Source organism: Protopterus annectens, chromosome 8.part0 (assembly GCF_019279795.1).
Source record: "Protopterus annectens isolate FY-2018-M chromosome 8.part0, PAN1.0, whole genome shotgun sequence".
In the NCBI taxonomy this organism is placed as follows: Eukaryota; Metazoa; Chordata; order Ceratodontiformes; family Protopteridae; genus Protopterus; species Protopterus annectens.
This window is the reverse complement of record NC_056741.1, coordinates 1,558,630,084-1,558,651,020: the sequence shown is the minus strand read 5'-3', so window position 1 is coordinate 1,558,651,020 and position 20,937 is coordinate 1,558,630,084. Positions and strand designations below refer to the sequence as shown.

The 20,937-nt window shown below is 39.4% G+C and overlaps 1 protein-coding gene across 1 annotated transcript in view; it reads right to left on the bottom strand.

Moving 5' to 3' along the window:
* LOC122808512 (CXADR like membrane protein) overlaps nucleotides 1-20,937 on the bottom strand; it is a 490,245-nt gene that overhangs the window by 239,290 nt on the left and 230,018 nt on the right. Inside the window, exon 4 of the mRNA XM_044079467.1 lies at nucleotides 17,914-18,081. Coding sequence (XP_043935402.1) covers nucleotides 17,914-18,081 — 168 coding nt within the window. The remainder of the gene's footprint in view (nucleotides 1-17,913; nucleotides 18,082-20,937) is intronic.

Below are 20,937 nucleotides of genomic sequence, written 5' to 3'. Positions count from 1 at the left end.
AAACAGACTAAGAGAAATAACTTGCTGGAATGACATAGTATGCATCCATCGCCCATCCATAGGAATATTGTTAAAGGACAAATGCTGAGACACTCCAGGCTAAATACAAGGGATACAGTTTTTACAAAGATAAGTGAATGGCTAGCAAATGAATTTACACAGAGGGGCTATAATGAAATGGAAATACTTGAGACCACCAGAGAAGTTGACATTTTACGTGAGACCAGTGGGAAACCATATTACTCTGAAAGAACTATGCCGGATAACAGTAATGCCTTGAATAAAGATACAATAAAACAGCAGAACAACAGGAGAACTAGACTCACTTTAACAAATGCTAGTGACACTGATTTAATTTGCAACATAGTTAAAGCCAACTGGAAAATATTGATGAGTGACGACTAAGTGAGAAGCATAGTGGGGGAAAAAACATCCTTTTCATTTAGAACTGAGAAGAATATTAAACAACTGTTATGTCATTGCACCAAGTTTGATAACTGAGACACGCATGGAAAAAAGGGAACTTTCCATGTATGAACTGTAGCTGCTACAAATATGGATGGCGCAGTGGTGGAACAGTAGCATTGTCCCCTCACAGCAAGATGTTCTCCGGTTTGATTCTCGGCTGGGGTGCCTTCCGTGTGGAGCCAGCATGTCCTCCCTGTGCTTGTGTGGGTTCAGGTGCTCTAGTTTCCTCCCACATTACAAACACTTGCATCTGGAGTGTTTCTCCCTGGGCCTCCGCTAAAAATTGGCTTTGTTCCAAGTCTGACTTTCCCGGTTAACAAATGTTAAATAAATAAACAAATATACCCAAGGAACATTGTTTTAGAGATCCAATAACAGGAAGATGCTATTATTTAAAAACTTAAGCAGATTGCAAGACAAAAAAATGCAGATTATATTACTTGTTGTCAGTCCTGTACTTCCTATTATGCTGGCAAGACAAATCATCACTTTAAGGAAAGAATTTCAAAACACTAAGTTATATACGCCTTAAGGACAGTAAAAATTCTCTTTACAAACATATTGGAATTAACATGTCACATACTTTTGTATTCCTGGCATTGGAAGTTATCAATGAAAGTTTGAGGGGACATAATGTTGTATATTGAATGAGCTGAGATGAAATGGTTTGGCTCTTTACAAGCAGCCACACCCCCAGGGCTGAACACCGGTTTGCCACTAAGACCGGCCCTGAGAGGGCATTGTCTAAAAAATCAACGATGATTGGTTGAGCTCCTGATATATAATAATGAACGGGAGAACATGGAAGTTTATGGATCTGAGGAAGGTCATTTGGTCCAAAAGCACTAATCTTTATTATTTGTTTTAATTTAACTTTATTAAAACTTGTGGTGTGTTGGTGTTTACTGCTATATATATATATATATATATATATATATATATATATATACATATGTGTGTGTGTGTGTGTGTATGTGTATTTCACCAGACAATGCAAGAATTCTCTCACTCCAAACAGGTCATGACCAAGGTGCTGAGAAGGGAAGTTTCCAGTTTCCTGCAGACAAAATCAAGACTGAGCTACACTGGACTCCCAAATGATACAGTAGAAGTCTTAGATACATTTTTCAGTTCTGTATCCTGTTGTCTATCTTTGCCTGAAAGCTGTGCAGTGAAGTCTAAAGAGAGATTGGCATATATTTTATACATAGGTATCACATGCAGGGTTTCACAGGTCTTCACTATCACAGTCTGACATTTCATTATACTGTCTTCCCATGATGAGTGATAGAAATTCTACTCTGCCTGCCATATAAAGCACTGGTGCAACACACACACACACACACACACACACACACACACACATATATATATATATATATATATATATATATATATATATATATATATATATATATATGGGTCTACTTCTAATGCCCGAACTGCCGATTCACCGACAGGGAAATGACCGACGCCAGAAACCCGACAACACACAAACCCGACAACGAACACCATAACACCGACACACTACCGTCAACAACACAGTACACTACAACACATATCCACTAGCCCTAACCCAACCCTAACCCTAAGCACACACTCCTACCCCTAACCCTAACTCACTTACACCCCAAACCCCAAGCTCCGACACACCCTTCCTCTCCTACCTGCACCCTAACCCTAACTCACTTACACACCCCAAACCCCAAGCTCCGACACTACCGCACACCTACCTGCACCCTAACCCTAACTCACTTACACACCCCAAACCCCAAGCTCCGACACTACCGCACACTCACCTGCACCACCTAACCTAACACTCTACACCCCAAACCCACCCTCCGACACTGCCACACACTCACCTACACCACACCTAACCCTACATCCCTGAGTATTCAACACTTACCTGTCCGCTCCCTACTCCTACATCCCTCACTATCGCATACTTACCAGGTCGCGCTTACACATTCCCCTTGTCGGTCTTCCGTCTGTCGGGATCCGAGCGTGTCGGTCAACTGCGTTGTCGGGTTTCTGGCGTCGGTCATTTCCCTGTCGGTGAATCGGCAGTTCGGGCATTAGAAGTAGACCCATATATATATATTGAGCTATCACTGAAAAAATAAGAATCATATTTTTCCAGAAAGTTTACTTTTTGACTGGAAATTTCCATTGTGTCAAACTGCATGGGCTGAAGCAACCAAAGAGCAGGAGACAATTTCATCTTCAATCCCATCCCACTGGTTATTTTAGACTATGAAGTCTTTTTTTTTCTCAGCTAGCTACAACTAACTTCAGATCACCTCCATGCCATATAGCTCATTCTCTTCCACAAGGGACCACATTTTGGGGGGGTTACCTCAAATGTGTCCCTACTTTAGGTGAGTCTTACTTGGCCAGATGGAAAGACCTCTTGTTCATTAGGGTATGAATATTCTGGCAACTGGGAAGGAGAGCACTGATGCTGAGGCCATCACACTACAGACTGCTGGGTTTCTCCTGTAGGTCCTTTCTCCCCAGACATAAAGGCGTTATGACACACTAAGTGAGAGTGTACACTGGGATTTTTCATTGTAAAAACTCTATCTTCCCAGTAAGGCATCACCTATCTGGTCTTTATTCTCACACTTCTGCCCAGCATACACCTGAACCATGATCCCTGATCTTATCACTGGCAACATTGTAGCAGCATGCCTCCTAAGCGTGCTCACTGTCCCTTCTTGAGAGTTGAGAGGACATACCCCTTTACTCCTCTCACTCTCTGGTTGTCTGTTCTACTGCTGGGGTCGCTAACTAAACCCTGCTCACCTAGCTTGTAGTCAGTCCTCTGTCCTCTATGTTATGAATTTGACAGACCACAAAGTCTGAGTTTTTGCATTTCAATCCCTGAGGGTACCCTATCAATCTTAGGTTCACTTTCCAGGGATAACTCCATAAAAATTATCAAGAATTTTCAAAGGTTGCTGTTAGCTCTGTGGCATATAGAAATAATACTCTGACAATGTCCAAATCTTCCTGGGTTTGATTAGTAGCATGGACTCTGGAGGAGCCAGTCAGGAAGGGTAGGAGATAGAGACTGATGCTAGCTCACCCACTGTAGGTGATGGAAGTAGTCTGCTTTGCATGTACACTGCCGTACTGTATGCAGTACCAGAAATATGAACTTGAATCTACAATGGTGAGCTGTGCAGTACATTTCCAGGGCAGGTGTACTGGATTGTGCACAATATTGTGAAGGGTAAGGTACAACAGAACTTTCATGCAAGTCAGCAGTCGTGTCAACCAACAGATGGTGGGGAATTTAGGGTAAGCAAGAATAAAATCTGGATGGCTAAATGGATAACACTCTCTCAATATTGGCTCTCAATATAGCAGAAAAAAAAATCAGCCTATGAATAATTCTATGACAGATTGTTGGCAGCCAGCGTGTATAAAAAAATTTAATAAAAACTTTTACTCAGGGCAGAAAAAAAGAAGATATGTACTCACCATAACTGTCCAAGTTTGTTGTCCATCTCGCCATTCATTCTTACTGGATGGGTTCGGAGCCGATCTTCCGCTCTGACTTGTCTGAATACACTAGCTTGAAAGCTTTCACTTGGCTCATGGCTGAATAGATATCCCATCATGCAGTGGTGTAATCCCCAGATCTTGTTTGCTGCTAATCATAACAATGTGCCCACAATTGTCCTGCAACATCAGGTATAGAAATAACAAGGAAATTCAGAGAAGCTCCTTCAGAAGAAAAAAAGATCTCACATCTAAGTCGTCTAGGAGCCTTTGGCTGGGGGAAGGTGGGAGGGTTGTTAAGAATGAATGTTGAGATGAACAACAAACATGGAACGTTATGGTGAGTACATAACTTCTTTATGTTATGTTGTCCTATCTTGCCTTCATTCTTACTGTATGGGACAGTGTCTCTAGCACCATTTTCCTGGGTGGCTCATGGGAGTAAACCTTTGAGCACAGTGGAACCAAAGGAAGCCCAGTTCCTGGAGGCCAAATCAACTTTGTAATGAGTAATAAAAGTATGGGGTCTTGCCCACGTAGCAGCAGCGCAAATACTGTCCATTGATAATCTGGCTAGGTAAGTAGAGGATGTTGCTAAAGCCCTAGTGGAGTGGCCTCTAACTTTAAAAGGTAAATTTCTGTTATCTGAGGTGTATATAAAGGTAATGCAATTTGAAAGCGTAACTTTTGAAACTGTCATGCCCTTTTTTCCCCTCTGAAAAGGAGATGAACAATTGATCTGTTTTCCTGAAATCTTTGGTCCTATGCATATAAAACCTAAGTTGCCTATGCACAGCCAACTGGTGGTTTGTATTCTGCCTTGTTGCTATGATTAGGAGAAAATACTGGGAGCTCAACTGATTGATTCAGATTGGTCTGGGAGCAAACTTTTGGCACAAAGGATGGATTAGTTCATAGAGATACTCTATCCTTATGGAAGATCAAGTATGGTGGCTTGACTGACAGAGCTTGCAACTCCGAGACTCTTCTTGCAGATGTAACGGCTACTAGGAAGATAGTTTTCCAAGAGAGAAATTTGAGATCAAATGATGATGAAGGTTCAAAGGGAGGTAGGGTTAGATGCATCAGAACAAAATTCAGATCCCACGGTGGAAGAGGTTCTTTTAAGGGGGAGTCTTAATAAGCAAGTGCCTTTTAAAAATGCTTTACACAATTTGTGTGACATCAGGTTAGGAGTGTATTCACCAATGTGAAAAATAGAAATTGCAGTTAATTGAACTCTAATTGCAGCTGCTGTAGAACCTTGCTGAAAACGTTCTGCAAGAAATTCTAAAATTGAACTAATTGGGGCAGAAAAGGGATCAATATTTCTTGCTTTTGCTCAGTAGAAGAACTTCTTCCATTTACTAGAATATAATTTCCTGGTAGAAGCCTTGTAAGAAGATACCAAAATGTGTTTTACTGCTATTGTGAAGCCTTTAAGCCTAAGTTTGGAGATGGAGCACCAAGCTGTAAAATTGAGGGTCTGGAGAGCAGGATGAAATGTTCCCGACATTGAGCCCATGGTTTCTCCTGTAGGTGAGGCCAGAGGAAGGGGAACCAAATTGGAAGAGTCCAATATGGAGCAATGAGAATCAGCCTGCTTCCCAACCATTTTGCTTTCTGAATGACTTTAGGTATCAGGGGAAAGGCATAGAGAAGTCCCTAGGGCCAATAGTGAACAAGTTTGTCTCTCAGTGTCTCTCCCATAGGTGGGGATTAGGGCAAAGTAGCCACTGCATTTGGTATTCATGGGAGTGGCAAAAAGGTCGCAGTAAGGCTGGCCCCATTTTCGGAAAATCGTCTTCACTATGTTTTGGTTTAGAGACCACTCGTGAGGCATTAATATCACCCTGCTGAGTTTGTCTGGTATCACGCTGGATTTCCCTGGGATATGCATTGCTACCAGAAAATGTTGGGAAGAGATTGCCCATTGCCATACTCTCAGTGCTTCTCGACAAAGGGGGTATGATTTGGTTCCTCCTTGTTTGTTTATTTACCAGACTACCAACATGTTGTCTGAATGGATTGCAATCATTCCTAGTGGAAGAAAGTCATGGAGTGCTTGCAACACTAGAAGCACTGCTCTCATCTCTAGAACATTGATGTGCAAATGGGCTTCGTATTCCTGCCATGTGCCTTGGACTGTTCTTCCCAGATAATGCTCCCCCCACCCTATCTGGGAGGGATTCATGGTCACTGTAGCTACAGGTTGTTGTGGCACAAAAGGTCGCCCAATGGTTATGTGGTCAGACCGTAGCCACCAAAGATCTCTCTTGCATGACTCTGTAATTCTGATTAGGTGAGACATGGGAAGCTCTTGTAATGACCACTGAGCAAAAAGGAGCCATTGAAGAATTCTCATATGCATCCTGGCTAGAAGAACTAGGGTGATGGTTGATGCCATGGTTCCTAGGACTTTCAAAATTGTTTTTGCTTTCACCTTATTTCTGGGTAGAAGGTCAGCTATTTGTTGTCTGAGAACAGAAACTCTGTCAGGTGGCAGACATGCCATCATGGAAACAATGTCAAGATCAGTGCCTATGAATGTAATATGTTGACAAGGCAACAAGGCAGATTTTTGTAAATTCCCTGTTAAGCCTATTTGAGAACAGGTTTGTACTGTGGTGTCTCTTGCCTGTTGAAGTAGATGCTTGCTGGTGGTAGTTAGGAGCCAGTCATCTAGGTATGGAAACACTTGGAATCCCAGACGTTTCAAGTGAGCCGTGACTAGTGCCATGCATTTGGTGAACATTCTGGGAGATGTAGTGAGACCAAAGGGCAGAGCTCGAACCTGATAATGACTGGCTCCCAGCCAGAAGCGTAAATGACTCCTCGATGCTCTGTCCATTTTTATGTGGTAGTACCCATCTTGGAGGTCTGTTGAGCACATCCAATCATCTTTCCCTAAAAAGGGAAGAAATAACTGCAGTGTCACCCATTCAGAACTTGGACTTCTTCACAAATTCCTTTAGTTTGCTGAGATCCAATATGGGTCACCAGTCCCCTGTTCTTTTTGGCACTAAAAAGAATCTTGAGTAAGTTCCGAATCCTATTTGGTCTGCAGGGACTTTTTGGATGACTCTTTTGTCTAGCAACTTTTGACTATCTACAGTTGCTTGCTCCCTTTGACTGGGTGGAACATCCAGGACTGCTCTGATCTATGGGACAGGGTGGCAAAAGGGAATGGAACAACCTCTGGATATTATACTTTGTACCCACTTGTCTCTTGTGATATCTCACCAGGCATCTGGGTGCAAAGTTAACCGCCCCCCAACTGCCTCCAGAGTAGAGCAGATGGGCCTCCTTTCAGGAGCGCTGGTAGGGCCGTCCGTGAAAGGAAACACGGTCACCCTGATTTTGCGGACCCCCTCTGCTTCATGGATGACATCTACCATTACTGCCTCCCCCTCTGCCTCTGGGGAAGGGTTCACCTTGTGCATCCTGAAAAACTCCCTGGGATCTTTTGAACCACATTTTCCCACTCTTCTGACCTTTAGGGTAAGGTCTTGAAGGCTCTGCAAAATTACACAAGTGCATCCAGGAGTGTCTCCTCAAGAAAACTCTTGAACCCGCTGCTCTGCTCGCTCAATCTGTTGCATAGGATATCAGTCTCATGGAGGAGTTAACGATGGAATTTAAGGTAGATAGCTGAGAGATTACCTTCTGTGAAACCCCAGGAGCTAATGAACCTTGGAGAGTGTCTCCTAACTCCTTCAGGAGTTCTTTTTTGTAGTCTTGTGAAGTGCGTAAAGTAGTTCAGCGATCTGAGGGTAAAAGTTGCTGATGAAAAAATACGCTTCCTGTATCTGTCTATCATTTGAGAGTCTTTGTTTGGTGGATGAACAGATGAGGATGTTTCAGAAAGTTCCTTCTTGGTGGCTACTGCCACCACCAAAGCATCTACAGGATCGCCTTTCATGAGAAAATCCTTTTCAGATGGGGCTGATAAGATCTTATTTGGCCTCCGAGGGACTGGTTCGATAGTGCCTGGAGATTCCCATTCCTTTCAACTAAACAAGTCCAAAAGCTCATCAAAAGGCAGAGACACCCACGAGGCTGAAAGCTAAGATCCAAAAGCCTTCAGGTACACCGACCCCTCATCAGAAGGGTTGATGTTTTTTCAGCCGCTCTCTGTTTCAGGATTTTTAAGATATCTGCATAGGAGATATCTTCAGAGGACAACTGTGGAGACCCTTCTGACTCCTCGAGATCTGTGTCAGAGGTGATGGACTCATCAGGGGAGTCTATATGCTTCCTCTTGCATGTTTTCTTTCAAGGAGCCTCCTCAGAAGGGTATTTTGGGGAGGTCTCAGAAGAGTGGGATTTGCCCAATGGGGTTCCCTGAGGCTCTGGATCTCTGCTGTCCTGTGGATGAGGTGGTGCCAAGACAGAAGCTGGTGCCTTGTGGGGGACAATACCAGTATCCTTGTGTACACAGCTGTAGGTAGGGACAGCACACTCCTCATCAGCTGAAAGGCAGATCCCCCCTCCCGGCTTCGAGGACACCTCTGGTTCCGAGCAAATAGAGGGAATCCCCGGCTCCAAGGAGATCAGCTCTGAGGCTGATGTAGGAGCTGAGCTCAGCCTAGCTTCAGCACCAAGAGGTAAACTTGGAACTGAAGAAACTCGGGTCTGAGCAATCCCCCCAGAGCCGACCGGTGAGCTTCAGCTCCTAGACACTCCAGATGGCACCAAGAGTGCCGGAGCAGGGGTCAGTTCCAAAATCACCTGGTGGGGTCTCAGAACTGAAGAGTCTACAGCAAGTGGTATCTGGCATTCCAGCTCTGAAGAGCCAGCTTGGCTCAAAGGAGGAACATTTGTGGATGTAACAGTATTGGATGTCGGTTGGGTCGGAGCCAAAAACAATTTAGCCAGAGCCAGCGACTTCAAAAGTCTACACACTACCCTTTCCATGTCATTGTCTGATAAACTCACAGAGGACCTGGAGGAGAGGGTTGGTAAGCAAGATCTCTCTAGTATGGGAGATCTCAAGGTAGGGGAGACCGGTACTAGTTCAGTCGACTGGCTCCAAAAAGTAGTCTCTTTCAGTTCCAAAGGCAGTGGAGCAGAAGGGCTTAATTTGTCCAAGTCAGTGATCTCTCTTGGTTCCAAGGGCTGTGGAGCTGAGGAGAATGACATTTCAGAAGTTTTTGACAATTTCTGAGGTGGCGCCAAATGAGCCAAAGAAAAGGAAGAAGAAGATGGTGTTTTCATAGGCTTGTCACCTTTAGGGGACTTATTTGAAGAAGATGAGCTCTATAAAGCTTCATCAAAAGCAGGTTTCATGAGTCCGTTGAGAATTAGTTTGTTCTTTCTTTCCTGTAAGACACGAGAGCTGAAAGAATGACAGAACATGCATGCCTATTGGAGGTGAATGGCCCCCAAACAATAAACACAAATTTTATGCCCATCAGTGATGGACATCTTTTGAGAACATTTCTGGCACTTTTTAAAGCCCGAAGGCTTTGGTTCCTTTTCTCCACTCTCCTTTGTCATTTTAATAAGGAAACACAAGTACTATATCAACAAAGAAGTAAACACTAAATCACAGCTCTATAAGAAAAACTAACACACACAATATTTAAATTTCTAGTTACACACTATAATAACAGCACATCTATTAAGAAAATAAAGAACAAAAGGAACAGCTCTGCCCTCTAAGTTAAATGGGCACTAGGCCCTAAAACTTTAATGGACCTAGTAGAGCTACAACAAGAGAGACACAGGACAAACCCTCTAAGTTAAATGGGCACTTAGGTCTCTAACTAAAATGAGCTAATATAGGCAGAAAAGGGAATATACACTCTAAACACAATTCTACAGACAAAAATTGTCAGGAAAAGTGAGAAATGGCTTTGCGACTAAACGATGGCCAGCAAGTAACACAGCAGCAAGATTAAATAACACACGCAACTACACAATAAAAAGCTTTCTAAATTACTCAAACTAGACTAATTATGTATATTATAGCTAAATACAAGAAAATATATAAAGTTTTAAAGAAACTTAGCCACGGCCAAGGAGAGAGCGTCCGAACTCGTAAAGCGGCAAACGAGGTCTGAGGATTACATCACTGCATGATGGAATATCTATTCAGCCACGAGCCAAGTGAAAGACTTCAAGCTAGTGTATTCGGCCGAATCAGAGCTGAGGATTGGCTTTGAACCCATCCAGTTAGAATAAAGGTGAGATAGGGCAACATAACATTATATCTTTAATGAGTTGTCATTACATCAGAAGTAATAAAAAAAAAGTATAAATTTCTCTATATTTTTTAGTTGTAACATGCCATGCCATGACTAAAACTCCACAGACTAAAATAGATGAGGTGGTGGGATCAAATTCAGTGCTGAGATACATTTAAATCTTTGAGTGCATAATTGCATCTTAGGTGTGTTTTGTAAATGACCTATTATATGGTACCTTGAAAATGTTATTACAAACTCTCAAACAGGGAACTAACACATGGTGTTTTATACAATGCAACCAAATACAACAGCTTGTAGGCTTTTCAGTGGTCCAGCTAACATTCTATACTATACTCAGTTTCCACTTGACAGAACTTTTCTTAGGATGCAGTCCAGAATATATCTTTACTGAGGTTTCATTACAGCACAACAGTATACATTTTTTTGTCAAGAAAAATGATTTAACGGTGTAAGATACCTTAGCTCAACCCTCATGGTCTTAAACAGCAAAAGTGAAGTCTAATTAAGCACAGCTAGCCATGAAAACTGTTAATGGCAGAATTGCAGTCTTATATGCATCTTGTGTTTTCATTTCCATGGATATATTCTTAAGAGTTTTATCAAGAATTGTCTCAGAAATGTGAAATATTCTTTCTCAAAAATAGGTATTCAATTCACTGTCATGATCTGACATGGTGCATTACTTTGTTTCCTTTTGGTGGGGTATATAATGCTCGCTCAGGATGTAGAGCACCAGAATGCAGAACTGATCCAAAAGATATCATGACTGAGTTGTCATCACATCAGAAGTAAAACTCTTGCAGATTTCTCCATAAAAAGTAGAGATTCCTCAGTTGTGCCACCATAGCTCAAATTCCATGGTCTGAAGTAATCAAAATCATTGTATCAGATTCAGCAATGACATGCATTTAAATCTTGAGACAGAATTACTGAAATGTAATTTACACCTGAGTGACATATAGCATTTTATATTGGGAGACCAATTGCAGAAGTTCATTGGACTTTCTATTGTTCCAGTTTGAAATTTTGCTTTCTACTTTCTTTCCATTGTAGGGGCAGGGTATGATTTCTGCTATTTCTTCATTCAGTTGCCATTATATTTCCAGTTTACTGTAACTTTATCAAACCACAATTCATATGAAATAACAATATCAAAGCCACAGTGTTGAAGACCGTATAAACTGGTTTGAGCACAAAACTTTGAATATTGAAAGATTAATTCCTGTTTTTCCATGATGTTCCTTATATATACCAACTTCAAGATCAGTGTACCTTGAAGTAGAGATATAGTGATTCTATAATCTCAGACATATCTTACTCTATGGCCTTATGTGTTTTAAACTTTGTCAGCTAGACATTGTGTTTATTGTTATGGGCATTGGATATTGTGGTCTTTAGACTGCACATTTAGACATACTCATGTTAGATAAAGGGACAATCTATTTCTTTACAAATTGATTTTTTTTTCAGTTGTAACATGCCATGTTTCACATACAACTGTTTGAAGCTGCTGTAATAACAATATTAAAATTCAGTAGCGTTGTCGCCTCACAGTAAGATGTCCTATTCGATTCTCAGCTAAAGCGTCTTCTGTGTGGAGACATGCGTGAATGGGTGTACATTTGTTGAAGGTTGTGCGTCAGGGCTGGCAACTCGGAACATAAAAATCTATTGCCAATCATTAGCGGACCGGAGTTCCGCTGTGGCGACCCCTAACTGGGAAAAGTCGAAAGATACAACAACAACAATATTGCTGAGAAGCAGTGAAATTCCTGAGATTAGAATTTCATTTTTAAATCCAGTTTCTACAATAGTTTTCATGGATGACTCCCTGAAAATTTTATCACAAATTGTTGAAAAGGCCTGAAATACCACCTCGAAGAAATAGGCAAGCAGTCATTTTACTGTCACAGTTTACCATTGTGAATTATACTTGGCTTCATACCTTTCAATTGTCCAAACATTTGGAGAGTGTCCAGTTTTTGCCCCATATTTTTGGTCCACAGGAAAAATCATTGAGGACTGAAGTCACTAAATAATGACATACATTTGAGTTTCATGTTTCACAGCCTTCAAAAAATACATGCTGACGCAAAACCTATTATTCAAGTAACTTTCTAAGTTTGTAAGAGCGATATTTAAAATTTGATCCTGGTTTTGTGTTTGTCCCCCCCCCCCCCAACTACTTTTTGGCTTTGTCTAGATTTCTTGCGGTTATAACTTGAGAAGCATGCTTGGCTTCCATTGGGAACTGTGACTTTTTTCAGGAGGAAAAATGCTGCATACTTTCTGTTCATCAGGATGTGTGTGTGTGTCTCCGTGTACTATATCTATATCTACATCTATATAGTGACACTGTGCTGAGCCTGGGAAAATACCTTGACTACAGTAATGTATTTAGGATTGCCCTTTAACAGGGAGAATGTGGAACGTGCAGCAAGTTAATGGCACTCAGCTCCTGAAGTTATACCATAGCCAATAAAGTAGCTGAGGTGAGATTCAATAGTTGAAAGGTGCCCCTGAAAGGAAAACTTGTAGGATATTCCTGATGCCAAGAAGGGATTAAGGATTTTATCCTACATACTGAAGAAAGCCATAAGGAGTTATTTTATGCAGTTATTTGAAATATCTGCAGGCTTGGATAAAGAGACTACATTTTTGTAAGCACTGTTTTGCTCTAGACCATTGTGGGATGGAGCACCTTTATGTTCAGGTGGATTTTAGTAGGTAAAAGAAGAGTTTTCCTTTATAACTGTCTTTCTTCCTATAGCTTTTCCCCATCCCAGACAAAGGAATGCAACCTCTATATCAATTACTGACCAACTGCTTAACAGAAGTAGGCCTCTAGGGTGAATGATACCACTTAATCTAGTAGGAATATGTGCTGTATTGTACGGAAACTTTTCTGATAAAACTGGGGAACTGTTAAACTCTTGTGTCCATATGGGAATTTACTTGACTGAAGGGAACCTACTGGCAATTAAATGGGCTGCTCTTAGGAGGTTTAAAAATAATGTGCTTATTTGTAGATTTGGGCTGAAAAAGACATTGTGAAAGTGAAAGGGGGTCATCTTGAAGAAAGGGTAACTTATTTCTATTGGTGAAATTAAAAGTTTGTGTTTACTGAACTGGAGCTGCAGAGTTCTGTGCAAAATAAAAAAAAATATTTGAAGCCTTAGTGAACTCTAACAAGGCTCTTCAAGAAAGAGTTACAGCCAGTGACCAACACCTGCTTAGCCTACAAGAAAAAGTACAGCACTGGTGAATACCTGCTTAGTCTGCAACAATAGAAATCCACAATATGTCAGTGCCCCTGAAGAAACTCAGGAAAAAAGACACCATGGAGGCATATCTGGTGGCTTCTGAAAGGTATGCACATAGACAGTCACTAAAGCTGAGTGGAACAGAATTCTGACATTCCATTTAACTGGAGACTCCCCAAAGACATATAAAAATTTGGAAGATACTGATTTGATTTAAATGATTACCAGAAGCTGAAACAAGTAGTTTTGGCAAGAGATGGAGCTTCACCTGGAGCTCAGTCCCTTAAGTTCCACATCTGGACATTCATTATGGACAGAATGGTGAGGTTACAATTTGCTGACAATGCATTCTTTAAACTGTAGCTAGAACCTCATGCAAATAATGTAAATATTGTTTAGAAATCTTAACTGTAGATATATTTAAGGATATACCCTAGCAATTTAAAAAGGTGAGTATTATAGAGTGATCCTATGTCATTTGAACAGCTAATTCTGTTATTTGAATATCTGTTAATTGAAGCTGCAACGCCCATGTCAGACATTGATGCATCAAAGGATAATAATAATCCTTCAGTAATGTATGGGTCTTTCACTTCAAACAAGACAAATGCTACTATCTGAGGAGGTTTGTTTTAAATGTTCTAGAAAAGAGCATAAAGCTAGGTACTGCACAGGCAGTGGCAGCATTAGTGTGCCCCTAAAAACTTTTAATGCTATTCTATAAGATGTTCTTGATAACGTGACTATATAATGTCATAATGCCCAACCTTTAACTACTAGAAATGTATAATCATTTTGTTACTATGCTACACTACTAAATTTGTCAGATGTAATGCTGTGGTAGATGGCAAACAAATAAGGGCTACTGGACTCAAGCACCATAATTACTTTAGTTAAAGCAAAACATGTTTCTAAGATAAAATAACTATTAAGCAGAAAACTGATATATGAACATAGAGAAAAAAAGGAATAGCTGACGACGTAAGTTGAAATGCAAACTATTTACACAATGTATTATACTCAGTAGCTGTAGTGCCTAACTTAACAAGTTATTTGATAATTGGCCAATATTTCCCTCAGGTAAAGATCTGTAGAAGGTATGAGGATAATACATATATCACCAGAATGACACAGTCCCACTAAATAAAATGGTGCAAGACAAGATGACAGAAAAGGAAAGAAGATTTGGCTCTGGGTGGAAGGGTTAGATAAGACTGATATTGAACCTTAAAGAAAGACACTAGTGCTTAAAGTAATAAAGTAGGTCATTGGGAAGAATGACAACAAAGGTCAGAAGACTCCATATATTAAAATAATAGGAGTTATCAGTATGAAAATTGGAGAGTAATCCAAAGCTAAGAATACATTAAGGGAAGTAGGTAGAGAAACAGAAATGAACCAAGATAAATCACGTAATGAAGAAGAGGAGAAAGGGAAGAAGAGGAGGAAGGGGAACTTGAACTAGGTTCTTAAGCTTCTCCCGAATATACCAAAGCAGACAACCAGTCAGAAACAGAAGCATGGATCTATGGGTAAAGAAAGTAAAGGAACTGCTGAAGTAGAAAAAGATAAATTATTAGTATTCCTGATAAAAGAAAATTATTTTTATGAGCTTCTTCCTTTTAGAGTATGAACTACATGAAGAGGAAAATCTGCACCTCCGTTTATAGGAGAAAAGGCCATGGTTTCCACTTCCTGTCAGAAAACTGATGAAAATAATGCACATTTGGTTGAATTCTACAGAAGACAGGTCAATTTCAAAAAAGTCCATTCAGAGGATGACATACTGCCTCAACACAGAAACAGAATATAGACAGAGTAGATGAGGAACCAAAGGAGCAAAACACCCCCAGTATATTATGGGGTAAGCCAAGCCTTTTAGAAAAGTTGCAATGAAGTTAGCATATAGACACATTATGTGTGGTCATCTAGAAAAGGTTAAGACAAAAGAATATGTAGCATTTTAACAAAAGAGTATAGAGTTTTTTGAGCAGCACTGACATCTCTATACCAGCCTTAAACAGATGAACTAGATAAGCACTGTAAAATCTATGTTGCGAAAGGATTATGAAATGGATGGGAGAAACTCGGGCCAACAACACATTTGTTTTCTTTGCTGTAGAAGATGTAAAGTAAAGCTCAAATGGATTTGCATAGTTTGAATTGCTGTATGTTAGACATCCTTGAAGTTTGATAGACATACTAAGAGAAACCTGGGATGAGGAAAATGCCCACTTAGAAAGTATGATAGCCTATCCTGGAGGTCTGAAAAATGCTCTGAGAAATATAATGCCTACAGTAAAAGAATATATAGGGAGAAGACAGGATACACACAATTTAACAGAAATGCTTAACTCAGAGAATTCAAACCAGGGCATAAAGCAATCCAGGCAGGAAAACAAATTTCTTGAAAAGTGGCAATGACCTTTTAAAATTGTAGAAAAAGTGAAGTGAATTATAAGGAAAGACAACTGGAAAAAAGAAGAACAACAATGTTACCACATGAATGGTTTGAAACTGTCCAAAAACTGAAGATTCGACATTAAGTATGTTAAGTATATTTGCAAAAGACATTAAGATTCTTAAAGCATGTCCTGAAGTCAAAACAGAGGAGACAATGTCACAGAAATAAACGGTGAAGGAGTTTGTATTCAGGAATAAGGATATAGTCTTAGAGTTGCCTGTAGAACCAGTCTAATCCAATACAGCATAAAAAGAAAGAAGGAAAGAAATAAATTTGAAGCTATGCTATGAAGTAGATTAGACCCAGAACAAAAGCAGCGTCCCAGTGGAATGAGAACTGTCCTCCTAAAGGGTGGGAATAAACAAAAACACTGCTTCACTCACTCTCGTCTTCCTCATCAATGAGGTTATACCAGATCTTAAGCTGTCAAATTAAGGGGTATGTTCAGTATTGAAAACATTATAGAATCTTTAAAAGTTAAGCTTGGACTGCTTCCTTTTAAGGTAGCAATAAAGGCTTTTGACAAACGCATGATCAATCTCTGAGATTTTCTAACCGAGACTTTTGATCTTAACAATTTTCTACTGTTTTAACCTCTTTACCCACAGGTTCGACAGAGAATAGCCACACTAATAGGCTTTTGAACTGGGACTTCAACTGAGAGATTGAACTCACAAAGATTTCAGCTCCTAGCCAGTTTTTAACCACTTTTAATCTCTTTCCTTACAGGTTAGATGCAAGAACCTTATCTAAAGGTACGGTTCAGTTTAGCCACACAAGAAAGCCTAAGGCTGGTGAGAAATTGGAACAGCTGAACGACCATCTACCAGGACGACAGACCATCTTCAAAGGAAGGCAATTTAGAGCTTAATGTATATGCTTAGTAACATCTAATAAATCTGGATTAGTTAATAAAACTTGAGTTTTTTTAATAAAGATTTTTTAATGTTTTAATAATGATCCTATAACATTTTCAATATTGAACATACCCCTTAATTTGACAGCTTAAGATTGTGTAAAACTTTATTGACGAGGAAGATAAAAGTGAGTTAAGCAGTGTTTTTGTTTAAAACCAAGCAGATTGGGAAGAGGTGCAGAAAATTTTTAAACCTGATTTCACAGAAAAATTCTCAAATGAGCTGAACAATCCCACTCTTTTGGTCTCCAAACTTATTGGGTCTATAAGGTTTTGCAGTTACTTCAGAGAATGAAATAAAATGCCGGGTGGCCACCACAGTTAAAAGCATGTACTTTGTCCAGTGAATAAATATATAAAAACATACAATGGAGGCCTAAAAGAAAAGATTAGCACTTTCACACAAGAAGTGCTTCTTCAGATCTACTCTTTCAAGAAAGTCAGCCTAATTTAAAGAGACCAACAGCCAACAGGGCAGTGAAATGAATTAACTCTGATAAGAAAGCCTGCGAGCTTTTATAGCAGGCTGTAAAGGTACACCCCATTTAAGCTGAGGTCTTTGTCAGCCTGCAATTTGGCAATCGACTTCATTTCTGCCACTTCAGTACTATTCATAATGTCTCCACCAGTTACATTTTCTTCTCTTACTTTCAACACCATGAAGGCGAAATAATTCCCTGGGTTATTGAAAATATGTTTATATAAGGCACATCCTACATGCTTTAGAAATCCAGGATGTTAACATTGTGGAAAGTTTACCTGAAACTGTACCTTTTACCAGGAAGAACAAAATATGGTACATCACAGGCCAGAGAACGTCTCACTGTGCAAGGGTGTAAAGGTCCCAATCACAGAGAGAAAGGACACCTTGACAGGAAGGGCAAATAGTGCTGCGAGTAAGATTCACACAAAAAGTCTATAAATAAAAAAACACACCTGGTACCAAAGTAGCATAAACAAAGCACAATGGCCAAATGTTACAGAAGAAGAAGAATAAACTCTGACCTTACACCACTGCTGCATACAACTGTCATCTGCTCAGGAAATACAACATAAAACAGCTAGTAAAGGAACAGAACTTACCAATTATGGAGAATGTAGGAGGATAATTAAACTTTCCATCTTTATCTGGGATTTTATTCCATCTGTATTCAATAGGATCTGTGCCTTCTGCTGACTTACAATGCAGTGTAACTTCATTTCCTTCTGTTAACTCTCCTTCAGTCCAGCACTTTGGTTTTGATGGCTTGACTGGAAACAAGAAGTGAAAAAATATGTTAGTGCAAATGTTAAGGTTATCCTAGGTTACCAAACTTTACACTTACCCAAACTCAATAATAACAGTAATCACAATTAGCAAAACGGTGAAATTCCACATAGCATTACTGTATATCCTTCAGGATAATTCTATTAGACCGTACTTTCTCAACTGACTTTTTGCAATTATTAGACGTAAAAAGAACTAGTCTTACTAAGTGACCCCATTCTTAAACAGTTAAAACACTTTAAAACTTAATTGACTAGGATACTTTCATATAATAACCAAAAGCAAAAATGTATTCAACCAACAAGCACCGACTACAGTTTAACTTATCCATTCAGCTAGGCATAATCATTACTAATTTAGTGAGAGTATGAGATTTACTGAACTATATTAAAATACACACACACACACACACATACACATATATATATATATATATATATATATATATATATATATATATATATACATTTTTTTTATAATTCTACATGTATATGTATTTATTACAGAAATTATTATTATGCTTTGGCATTAAACCATGAGGATTTATTTGTGTATTTAGGAATGGTAACACCGTGACTTTAATATCTGATTGCTGAATTATTTAAGTGGACCTAGCTGATGTAATTATTAATTGCTTGCTGTTTGTTTGAATATAAAAGTGGTTGAATATTATGATCCTTGAAGGCGAACCGCCGAGGTACCAGATCACTGTTACTTAATAAACTAGTGGTTTTGGTATTGATCCAATGTGTTTTGTTTCGTCTATTGAGAGGTGGATGTTGGATTTTTTGTTTTGGATATATTTTTGGATAGACTTTTCGTTTCAGTACCATTATGTCGCAAACAGCGGGCACATCTGGGCTGTTTGAATTGTTTGGTAACTTTAATTTCATGGACATTCTTAGTGAACGTGAAAAGCGGTTTACACATGTAGATCCTTGGTGTGTGTCTAATAATCAGGATCCTGAGGGGAGATTTGTGCAACTTGAGAGACTAATGGCTAAAGAAGTTGCCCTGTTCTTTGACACCAGTTTACTGGAGAAGTATGTAAGCCTTAATATAACACCTAGGGGCTTACGGGTGATCATTTGCCAGCTACTGAATGCAGTGAGGAAGAATCTGATTTGTGTGAGAAGTGGAAACAGGTTTCACTCCAATGTACTATTGGTTGGATCTGTGTTTTGATTAAATGGAATTTAAGAGCCCATGAAAATTTGAAAAAAGAGATTATTCAGTTGCAGGACCAGGTGGTGAATGAGTCCTGCTATCAGGTTCAAATGGGCGCATTAATGAGACGGTTAATAACAATGAAGCGGAAATCATTTAGTGGAAGAGGAAAAAGCTGTTGCATGATATGAGAGACTGTGAGGAAGGCGTCCTGTTCTCTTGGCAACATAATCCATCACGTGGTAGGTCGATGGTTAGAAACAGTAGCTGGAAGTGTCAGAATTCATCGTCAGCGTCTTCGAGGGAGCAAAATGATAAAAAAACTGTCTTGTTTGAAGATTTGCAAGCTGTAGAAGCGGGAAGTGTTCAACAAGTAGCTGAAACTAGTCGTGGTCGTCTGTTTTAGGAAAAGAATCGTGGAAAGGGCAGAAAGGGAAGAAATCATTTTAAATTACTTTAACAGTACCAGTTTATTGACTGTGGACATTAATGGTTGTGAGTATCATCAAAATGAACTATGTCTGGTTAATTTATCAGACTTAAACCTTACTAGTGAAATGTAGGCTGTGTTATTTAAAGGTAGTACATTTATACCTACTCATATTTCCTCGTTTGCTGACTTGTTTTTTGATTTGAAAAAGTTTTGTAAGAAATTGTTATTGCACATTTTGATAAAAGAGTATGTGAATGTTCTGAGACTGTAATTGGTTTGAATAATGAAGAAGATGATGATTTAATGAATCTTTAATTGTATGAAACTGATTCTGATTTTGTAGATTCATTTGAGGACAATGCTGGTCATGCAGGGGAGAAATGTAATACTGGATATGGTAAACTTGAACTACCAGTACTTTCAGTGGAGAGTAAATTTATTCCTCCGCTAAGTGTGCCTTCTATCATACTGTTTGAGAAATTGCTGTATAAGGAAATCTCACATGAGTTCAATAATTTTTTATGTTCTGAGAAAAAATATAATTTAACGTGAAAGGAATGTTTAGCACTGCAAGTGTTGAAAAAAGTTAAAAATGAATATATTTTAATGTGCTGACAAAGGTGGCAACTGGGTCATTTTAAAAAAGGAGAGTTGTGAAATGGTTCATGACTTACTAAGTGGTGTAGGTGAATATAGACGTTTAACTAGGAACCCGGTGAATGATTATAATGCTGAATTATTGGAAATGTTGGAAAGGGGTGAATGTTTAGGTTTTCTGGGAAGAAGTGATATTAATAAATTGTTTGTTAAGAAACCCATTATTTATGCATTACCAAAAATCCACAAAGACTTAGTTAAACCACCTGGTAGGCCTATTATCTCAGGAGTTGGGTCATATTTGAACCGTGTGGGAACATTTCTTGATTTTCACTTTAAGAAATACCTTTGTAAGGTTCCTGCACATATTTCTAACACACAGGAGTTGGATGAGTTAAAAAGTATTGTATGGCAGGATAACTATTACTGGGTTTCGATAGATGTGAATTCATTATACACGAATATCAAACATAGATGGGGTTTTGAAGCTATGATGGAAGTAATGGGTGAAGGCCCTCATACTTCATTTTTTGTTGGTTTATTAGAATTTTGTTTGACCCACAACTATTTTTCATTTCAGGGAAACAATTTTTTGCAGCTTATGGGCACAGCAATGGGGGCTGCTTTTACCCCTACCTAAGCA